The 10,404-nt window shown below is 33.4% G+C and overlaps 2 protein-coding genes across 5 annotated transcripts in view; one reads left to right on the top strand and one right to left on the bottom strand.

Annotated features, from left to right (window-relative positions):
- The window catches only part of LOC106106405 (splicing factor U2af 38 kDa subunit), a 2,481-nt gene extending 2,425 nt beyond the window's left edge, over positions 1 to 56 (top strand). Inside the window, exon 7 of the mRNA XM_013286983.1 lies at positions 4 to 56. Coding sequence (XP_013142437.1) covers positions 4 to 56 — 53 coding nt within the window. The remainder of the gene's footprint in view (positions 1 to 3) is intronic.
- A 705-nt stretch (positions 57 to 761) lies between these two features.
- LOC106106725 (juvenile hormone esterase-like) lies at positions 762 to 6,665 on the bottom strand. 4 transcript variants are annotated; one of them, XM_013287364.1, is made up of 4 exons: positions 6,564 to 6,665; positions 3,039 to 3,177; positions 1,051 to 2,342; positions 762 to 965 (listed from the first exon to the last, which is right to left on the bottom strand). In XM_013287364.1, exons 2-4 carry the CDS (start codon positions 3,162 to 3,164, stop codon positions 794 to 796), a joined length of 1,590 nt encoding a protein of 529 aa, XP_013142818.1. In that variant the 5' UTR covers positions 3,165 to 3,177; positions 6,564 to 6,665; the 3' UTR covers positions 762 to 793. The 4 variants fall into 4 exon arrangements, with proteins under 4 accessions (XP_013142818.1, XP_013142816.1, XP_013142819.1 ...); XM_013287362.1 differs by lacking the exon at positions 6,564 to 6,665 and adding an exon at positions 3,811 to 4,698; XM_013287365.1 differs by lacking the exon at positions 6,564 to 6,665 and adding an exon at positions 4,165 to 4,698.
- Positions 6,666 to 10,404: the final 3,739 nt, after the last annotated feature.

Below are 10,404 nucleotides of genomic sequence, written 5' to 3'. Positions count from 1 at the left end.
TAGCAACACTGGCTAGCCGCCACCTGGCAACACTCATCGGTAGTGGACCACACTAGCGCCACTATTGCATTTCTATACACATGGCAAGTATAGCTGAAGTTATACGATTAGTTAACTTTTTGTGTCTAAAAATAAAATGTGAAAACCTTCATATTCCGAGGTTAAATAATTTTTCATGAATATGGTTGGAATTTGAAAATTGGTGTAAATTTTTATATTACATTTAAATTATCATTATATCATACATATATATAAATCTAAATAAATGTCACCTATATCATGTTTCTTTCATTATTATAGTTACAGTGAGAGAACATAAATGATAAATATGTTACAGTAAAAACATCCCACGGTTATTCTAATAAAATAATTTGTAGTGTGTTTTAGTATGTACTTGCAATATAAAAATAATATTTTTGTATAAATTTGTCCATTATCATTGTATGGAAATGCAGGCGTTATGGGAGTAATTTTAATATATTTCTAAGAGATCGACTTTTAAATATAATTATAAGCATTCCTATATAGTTTTCTTTCATTACCATAAATTCAAATTACTTATATTGTTATTTTTTCATACATAAGTACATGTTTTATTAGATTTTTTTAAAACTTAACAGTAAAAGTTTTTAATAGAAAAAAAGTTATTAATTTGACAATACGAAGTTTTCGATCATTGGAAACATTAATTCTAAAATAAGATAATTTTTAAAAGGTAAGGACGAAAAACATTAATTAGGGTAATTCATAATTTTCTATTATTTCATTAGTAAATTATTATTTTTATTTCATGTCAAATATTACATTTAGTATCTCCGTCCACATTTGCGTATATTTCTTCCCAGAAGTTAATGTGATCGGAGTCTGGGCCTTCACTACAAACAAATGTTTTATTTATTACAAAACAGTTCTTTGTTTTACTAGAATATGGTTTCCATGTTATATTTCTTGATTCTGTCGGGTTCCTGTAATTTAATTTATTAGAGATTATTTTATTTTTATTAATTTGAACTATGGTAATGTTTAATAAATATTAACATTTACACCTACCCGCTATGCGCGAAAGTAGTCCACAAACCAACAATTTCTTTTATTAAAGGCATGGAATCAGTTAATGGAATGTCAAGGCAAGTAACATTGAATAAATATGGTAACTCATCTGCGTGGCAAACACCTTTCAAGTGATTCATCTTGTAATTTCCTTTTGCAATATTTCGTTCCGTTTCAGCAGCAAATTTGTACAAATATACGGGACTAGAATTAATCTTTGCACAAAACTTTGCAAATCTGTAAATATTGTAAGTAAATAAACTGTATGTGTGAAGATCAGTTAATTCTTGCAACATATCCTTTGTTATTGGATTGCCATTGAAATATTTGTTACGTATTTTCTGATCAATGTTTTTAAGTACGTCTGGATTAACTTTAAGTTTGATTTCTCTTGGTATAACAGAACCCACTTTAGATAGAAATTTTATTAAGTCGTTAATTTTTCTTGCCGTTTCAATTCCCTCTGCTGATGTATATCCAACTATAATTGGCACATCAGCAACTCTTCCACTTTTCATCGATTCAAAAGGTGGTTCTGTTATAAATTTCTCTACTTTTAAATTAGATTTTTCTATCACAGGACCGAAGTAAATACTATCGGCTATATCTCTATGCTCCACATCAAGAGCGGGTAAACGAATATTGACTAAAGAGGATGTTGGAAGTTGATTTAAAAAATCTAGGAGTTCAACCTCATCTGTGGTTTCTTTGCCAAGTAACTTCCCCAGTTGGAATGCACGCTTTTTAGCGTATAAATTGTAACCCCATTCATTTAAACACACACCACTCTGACATATAGCCTTGTTAAATAAACCTTCACTCATTTTAGACGTCAAATGGTAACTCGTGGAGGCCGCACCGGCGCTGCATCCGAATATTGTGACGTTGCCTGGGTCGCCTCCAAAAGCAGATATATTGTTTTTGACCCATTTCAAAGCCATCACTTGGTCCTTCAAGCCGGCATTGCCAGGAACGTCTTCGTTATCGAGACAAAGGAAACCTAGAACTTCCAGTCTGTAGTTGAATGTGACAAGGACGACATTTTGCTCCATGAAGAATTCTGGTCCGTAAAAGTCTGAATTTCCTGAACCCGTATAAAATCCTCCTCCGTGGATCCATACAAGAACTGGCAGCGGTTGGAGAGGTGTTAACGATTTCGAGTATACGTTTATGTAGAGACAGTCTTCGCTGCCGGCCTCTATGCGGTCTAAACGTTCGTTGTACTGCGGACAAACAGGCCCGTGTTGCGATGCATCTCGTACCCCAATCCAAGGTAGCGGCGGCTCAGGTGCCTGGGGAAATTAGGGAAATTCTTAAGGGCATAATTAGAGGGAATAAATCTAATGTATTAGCAAGATTCTTTACTAAATAGTATAATGGTACGGGACTTGCGTAGCAAGGTATGTTAGCTATAAGAGTGTCGGATGTCGCATATCAAATTCAACCGGTTCCCCGCCGTCCCGCGCCGCGCCGCTGCAGAGGGAGCCAGCAAGCAATTAGCTATTGCACTCACGTGGTCGTTTGGCTCGCATGACACGCCATTGTAAGTTTCTTATCTCATGGCTGCACGACTACATGATCACGTTTCCCAAAAAATTGCAACAAGGACGTTTTGGTACGTATTAATTTGTAGAAGAATGTGTATATTTTGTGCAATGCTACGTAAAATAATTGATGATTACCTTTGTATAGTATTTTGGTATAATCTGCGAAATGATGAAGCGACATAGCTTGATATATTTAAATTTAAAAAAAAATACACTAAAACATCATACTGTAAAATTTTAAAGATCCTACTATTTGAATTACATTAACATAAATGCATAGCCGTCGCCAGATCAGGAGAAGGGGGGCTAGAACTATATTAAATTTTCGTCAAGGGGCGCAGCTGCCCCCCAGCGATGCCTATGCCCATAAAGGGAATTTTCGCACAAAACTGAAAACATAACTGCAAATTCTCTGCAGTGTTATGTATCCTATACACTCACCTTGAATCGTAATGGCCCAATCGGTGGCTGTGCGTACGGAATACCTTTAAACGCATAATATTCCACATTGCCGCTCTTACACAACACACCGCTTAGATCACCTTGATTAATTGTAACAGTTACCATTGTGAAACTATAGCTGAAAATAAAATTACTATTGAATAATTGCCAACAATGCGTTACGTATTGAAATAACTTCAACAAGAATATTCTGTTATTATGTATTTATTTAAATAATAAACTTAACCTCAAAATTATAAACAGAAACGTTTGAAATCGTAAAAGTCAATGTAAAAAGATTTCATTTAATTTAATTAAAGGTTATAAATCAAGAAAATGAAAAGAATAAGCATATAAGGTGTAATAAAATGCAGCAATGTTGATATAGTTTTTGATCAGTTAATTAAATTTACGCAATGTATATTTATATGTATGTTACGTTGAATTCCTACATATTTTGTAAATGGCAATGTTTGCAGCACATTAATGTATTACTTTGTTAGTTTTTTGTAATTATTAATATATTTACAAAATCGTACTGAAGTTAGAACTGTGTTATGTAGATATAACCATTTACATATAAATCCACGGAGATGAGTCATAGAATAATCAAAGGTCAGTGCTAATAAGCCAATCCACAAGAGTGAAACATAAATATATTTTAAAGAACTATACTTGTATTAAAAAGTCTTATTACTATGTAAACAACAATACTTCTATATTACTATTGTGTTTTACTAAGTTAAATAAATATAACATGTTATGTACTTACTAATTATAAATATACTCTACACAACACTACATGAGAGCTACAGAGCGGAACCCATTGTGACGGTTTTTCTTGACAATGTGACGCTTAGTGTCTGTTTAATTAGGACTTTGAACAAAACGTGAACATAGAAGTTGTCGTTTCAACGATTATAAAACTACTCTTTGACGATTATTATCTTATTAGCGAGCGATAAGAGCTATCTAAATTGAGACATGCAATAAACCTATAACTTTACCAGATAAAAGAAAAAGATGATACGGAAATTGTTTAGTTTTTGATGGGAAATTGGCCTATTTTCTAATTTAGGTATCAGCACTTGGCAAAATCCAAATCCTTTATACATTTACTAGTTACCAGACATAAAAAGATATCTTCCACAATATCGTAGTTTAGATCGATTTCTTATTCAATCAACATTTCATAAAATACCCCACAAATGGGACCGACACCCTTGGGGTTGCTCTGCTTGTAGATACAGTTCAGCATTCCGCAGGGAACAAAGGGGTGCCGGAGGAATGAAAATGCTTTCATTGCTTTTTACGCGTCGCTAGAGGCAATTTATCTGTTGCGGTGTTCCCTAAAAAAACACCTCGCTGGGGCGTAGACAATAACAATTTCCCTCATGGGGGAGTACGTTAAAGTTTCACTCGACTGCTTTCCCAGATCATTGATCATTTCAATTGGGAATATTTTTCCTTTTCTCCCTTCTCTATCGTATTTGTTTTCGACAATAAATTCGTAATATTTCATATTGTTACGGTCTTATACTTATACCTATGTATTATCCTTATATACTGTGCATAATCTAGCTTTATAGTTACTTTATGTCTTAAATGTAGATGATTTGGTAGTTTGTAATCACCTTTCGTGTTAACAGTTGACAGTATACTGATATAATATCTAGAAAGATCCACAACAAAGTTAGAAAAACCTTAAAACGAGAAGTTAAGAAAGGGAGAACAAATTTAAATTTGAGAACTTATTTCGGTAACAAACCATACTAGATGCATTTCTACAAAGATTTACTTTTGTACACATCCTTAGGCACATATAATTTCTAAGATGAATTTATTATTTTTCCTTTTTATAAGTAAAATCATAGAGCGGTGATTTAAATGGCTCCTGTGAATTGCGAGTGAAACAATCGACTGACTAAACATTTTCCCTTGTATTATTACAATTCACTGTTATGCATACATTCTAACATTGGAAGATTTTCATTAAAATAATGTAATGTTTTCATTATAACGTTGGAAATGTATTAGAATGTAGAGATAGGCAGTACAAAGTAAACAATGAATGTAGACAGAGCACCCTAGGCATGCCCGTCTCGTTAAAACTTGGGGTGAGCCGTGTTTTGCGCATATCGACAACTCATTCCCCTCTCACAATCTTCTAATATTAGGGAATAGGGAGGGATAGGATCGGGCAACTGTTCAGAAATATGGATAATGTAGGTACACAATATTAAAATCATTCATGTGATAAAAAGATTAGATTGAAGTTGTTTCGAAGAGAGCAAACTGCGCTGGGGGATAAACGTGTGAATTATTATCACTTGTCGTAAAATACTCAGATCCTTAGAACATATTCCTTTCATCGATGTTTACTTTGCATAATTCAGTCGTTATTACATTGATATTTAAAAAAAATAGAAATAAGTCAACGTGAAAAAGAGTATAACGACAGTTTATGGCTCTAGTATCGTCAATTAAGCTGTTTTTTAAATTCTACGAATTTTTATTTTAAATGTAAAATAAATCTCTCAAATCTCAAACACAACTGATATAGTAAGAAATGGCTAATCTTTTACCGATGTCTTTTTTAATCCATAGTTTTAACTGAAACAATTCGATATTTTAAAATCGTCTTACGACAATACAAAAGCGTTTTGTTAACATTCTAATCCGTCAAGCGAAATATTGCTATCAGTAATCTATTATTCAAATACGACCACCCCTCCTCAATATAGACATTTGATGCGCTTTTTAGTGGGGTTCGGGACACAGACGGCACTTGCATAAATTTGGCCAATTTGATACAGAATGATAAAAGGGAGGGGTCGAAGTTTTAGACCAGCAAGACGCCACGCCAGTGCTTTAGTGGGGTCGGCAGTCGGCACGCGCCTAAGGCAATGTGATTCGCGCATCCCCAGTAATCACTGAAATTGCGCACCGGACCCACCCTCCGTCGAATAACTATTACGCCTTTATTAAGATCAGTTACCAGTCAAAGGGACCACTCGTAATTTAATTACGTTCCCATAATGTCGGTTGTTGTTAACACATAAGGGTTATTTATATTGCTTAACGAGAGCTGGTGCAATTTTTTTTTATCTATGTACTTTGATTAACTATTTTTATTAAGATCCCTGTGACATAGACATATGTATGTACTAAATAAATGATTACAGAAATAGCAGAGAATGCGCAACGAACTTAATGACTTTTAAGTGACAGTTAAGTATTCTTTACATAACACTAAGCAAGATTTTTTCGTTGTCGAAACACGTATAGAAAACATATTTCCAACCCTTTCATTATCTCAGGAAAAACAGAGATTGCTAATAATGATTTTGTACATGTGTGACGGCATTAGAATCGTTCGCTGGATCATGAAACTATGTATTTACGATGTCTAATGAATAATAAAACATACTTAATAAGCTTTAAAAGGTGTTTTTATATGTCTGCACAATAAAAGATTCCAAACCAAATGAAAATATAAGTAAAATAAAATGTTTGCTACTTTACCAACTGACGCTAAATAGAACAAGGAAAAGGTTAGCTCTCGACCACAGCTAACCTTTTTCATTTCGGAACCATTGGTAAAAAAAAGCAAATGTTAAATTAAATTGAATTAAACACATAAAAGATAATTGAGTAAAGAACTAGTTATTATTGTTCATCTCAGTTTTTTCTGTATTTAATTCATAATCTAGAATAACTTCTGTACAACGTGTAAGTGCATAAAATCGTAAAATATTTTAAGGTAGACAAAGCAGGTTAGCGGAACAAAACTTACTTGAATAAGTTAGAGCGGGAAAGGAACATAGACGCAACAAGGCAACAGTATTCTGTCTCCTTCCATCATCGCGTCGGTGGTGTTGCTATGAATAAATAATTTCCCAAGTTATTGTTAAAACTTCACATTTTAATGTGTGCGCACAAAATGTTATGTTTAGTGTTTTGATTTTATTTTTAAGTTATGTAAACATGGATCCACTACATAACATTTAGTATTAAGTTATTAATTTTATTACAACAACTTCCTTATGATAGAGATAAATAAAAAACAAACTAGTAATAACATAATACATCGGCCATATTTGTGACGATAACATTCTATTGATTACTTTTAAATAATGAAAATCAAAAGTTATGGATATCTCAACATATGTGTAATTATTAAATCAGAAAAGGTGCAAAAGAAAAAGTAAATAATTTAAATTTAAATGGTATCACTGTACGACTGCAAACATTTTAGGGGTAAGCTGGAAAATCAACAGGCAACACTAGAAACCGGTTTTTATTCAGTCTTCCAGCTTTGTACGAACCGTTGCTCTGTAGTAACGCGTGTCGCTGCAATTCATTTTTGTTCGCGCGAAACTTTACTTTGTGAAACTCAAAATGACACATAATACCTATCTAAAGTGTAGTTAACGTGACTTATTAGACGAATAATTAGTCGTAACACAGGTTTTTAGTTGGTTTTTACTAGTGGAAACGTATTCAACAATTTCGTCGCGTGTGTAACGGTTAAGTCGAAGATAAGAAGTTTTAAAGTAAATAAAAACAAAAAATGTGTAAGAAGATGGGAGCTTAGGATTTGTTATTTGACAAGAAGTGACTAGAAAGTTTCTGCTGTATCAACATGGAGTTCAACCGGTTGCTTTCACCGTTTACTTTGCTGCTGTTTTGTGCAGGTAAGCGAGCTAAGTTGCCTACATTCTGACTCATGTCGCTTACGAGCCTTTCCAGTATCGCTGTCGTTGGTCGTTGCCGTGGTCATTTCGACTCGTTCTTAGTATAGTATTGTGTGTTAGATTGCTTTGTCTTTAGATATTATCTTTAAAATGCAAGAAGGAACCAAACTGTCTTAGATCCTAGAATAATATTTTAAGAATCAGTAAACTTTTCTTTAATATAACTTACAACATGTGTATCTAATTAGTGTAGTTAACGTTTGTAATGATAGAAAATAGTTACTAATAAACATAAATATTTAGATACTCAATGTACCATTGTGGTCATTTATCATAATTTACTAAACACTTGACTTTCACTTGGTAACTTGGTGTGTGATATGCATGTCTTTTCAATTTATGTTTATATATTTAGTATAAAAATTATCAGAATAACACAAAGACACGCTTCTGTCCTTGCCTTCTCTTCTCCAATGTAATGCATGTGCAAAGATCAATAAAATATTTTAAAGCAAAACGAATTCAAGCTCAAACACAGTTTTGCTGAGAATCGATTCCTTAACCGTACCGTTTCATGAATTTTATATCGTTAAAGCACCAGTTTTTCAAGACGTTTTAGTGTTTCATCTTTTTTCTAAACTGTATTGTAACAAAAATTATTGGAGCAAATGTTCAATAAGTTTAAACCACGCAGGGCCAATATTTTCTACATCAGAAAAAGTCAAGCATGCTTGATACAACGAACGCTCAGCGCGTGGGCAATTCGAGATCTTTGCGCCGAACAAAATGAGTACAGTCGGGGAATTTGGCAGTATTCCACCTTAAAGCTACAGTCAGTTTCGCACGCATTAAGACGACGACATGGACCTGGGTAGAAAGTGTTGAAATAAAGAATCTGATGGAAGTCTACCCATGTCAGGATAACTATATTCTTAGTTAGAATATAACTGTATACTTATGTAGATATTTTTTGATGAGTTTGATGAGCAAGGAATTTATACATTCTTAGCTGCCATGACCCCAAAGCATGAATAATGTAGAAGTGTTTTGTTTATATTTATAAACAGCCACTATATAACCAAATGAACGAATCATAACTGAAATATATTCGCAAATATATTTACGTAAAGTTTGTTGTTCAAACAAACCTCGAGTCTCCATGGAACCGGCGTAAAGCCAAGCTCAAGTTACATACAAGGCCAATAAGTTTAATCTGTGCAAATGTATGTAGCTTAGTTTATGTAGTGTATGTAGTTAGTTTGTTTAAGTTGCACACCTTAAACATACAAAGTATCGTCGAGGTAACATTTTGTTTACATATGAAAATTATTGCTACCATCGATTTCGATCCATCTTACGCTTTGAAACCGTTCATCTATATCTATACTCTATACTAATAAAATAAAGCGTAAACACACACTACTTTGTGGCGTAGGATGTCAGCAATCACAGCATGTTTTTGAATAATTCTTCCTTGAATAAAAAGCCCTACACTTACGATACGGTTTAGGTTATATATTTTCACGCTATTAAACGTAGGGGCTAAATAAATTGAAAAAACTTTGTGGAAAAGGAACTATAAGCTACAAGCTGCCAACATTAAGAAAGCAAGGTTATTATGGTATCGGTAATCTTGATATTTGCAATTGTGAATTTGACAAATGTAAACAATAAATAAAGTTTTTATTATTACATGCGGATGAAGCCGCACGGAAACAGCTTGTTGTATAAAACTAACTCGAAATCGGTTTGGTAACATTTTAACTTCTATTTCTTGTTATTTAAATATTATCTTATTAAGAGTACTCATACTAAATTTACACTAAAAGTATTATAAAGTTAGAAATTTAATTTCGTCGTTTCCTTACGTATTTCATAGCTATTAAACAGAAGGTTCCCCTTGAACTCGGCACGTTTTGTGACGTCACTACTACGTTATTCATACAATCAACGTAGGTGAATTCATCTAGGCTAAGCTTGCACATTTTATGTAGCTATAAGTTTGAAGTAGCCATGCATAAGATATTACCTGACACGAGCGACTATAACTTGGGATTTGTTCGAGGAAATACATTGGCAGTTTCTAATCTTACTATCTTACTTATCATACTAATATATCTATATCTATACTAATATTATAAAGACGAAAGATTTGTATTTTTGTTTGTATTTGATTCACGCAAAAACTACTAGGCCGATTTTAAAAATTCTTGAACTCTGAACTTCATCTTTTCTCGGCTTACATGGCCTAAACCGTTAGAGGTATATAAAAATGATGTATGAAAGAATTGTAGATCTCATAAAGTTCTACAGAAAAGTTCGCGATAGCATATATCTATCTTTAACGGTTTTCTTACAATAACCACTTTTTTGTTTACAAAATGAATCAAAAAACCGCACGCTATTAGAGTTTGTAGCCTAAACGGCTGAGCGGATCTCGATGAATATTGACACAGACGTTGAGGATCGTCTGGAAAAACTAGTAGTAAATAAGTGAAAAGAAATTGAAAGAAGAGAATACAAAGACCGCCAAGGCATCAGCAGTTCCTCTTGTATCGCGGATGTTCATGGACGTCGTTGGCCACTTCGGTGTTAACGCCACGCGTTTGCCCGTATAAAAATATCTGAACGATTAAAATCATATAATTTCTCCTCACTATCTCACAGTT

This window comes from Papilio polytes, unplaced genomic scaffold (assembly GCF_000836215.1).
Source record: "Papilio polytes unplaced genomic scaffold, Ppol_1.0 DF822178.1, whole genome shotgun sequence".
Classification (NCBI taxonomy): Eukaryota; Metazoa; Arthropoda; class Insecta; order Lepidoptera; family Papilionidae; genus Papilio; species Papilio polytes.
Note: the sequence above shows the minus strand (reverse complement) of the source record. Positions and strands in the feature narration are given on the sequence as shown.

Excerpts from the sequence above, each read along its gene's own strand:
- LOC106106725 (XM_013287364.1), bottom strand. The coding sequence starts at position 3,164 with ATGGTAACTGTTACAATTAATCAAGGTGATCTAAGCGGTGTGTTGTGT. Across the intron at positions 2,343-3,038 it reads TTGGGCCATTACGATTCAAG|GCACCTGAGCCGCCGCTACC; the intron begins GTGAGTGTATAG and ends TAATTTCCCCAG. Across the intron at positions 966-1,050 it reads ACTACTTTCGCGCATAGCGG|GAACCCGACAGAATCAAGAA; the intron begins GTAGGTGTAAAT and ends ATTAAATTACAG.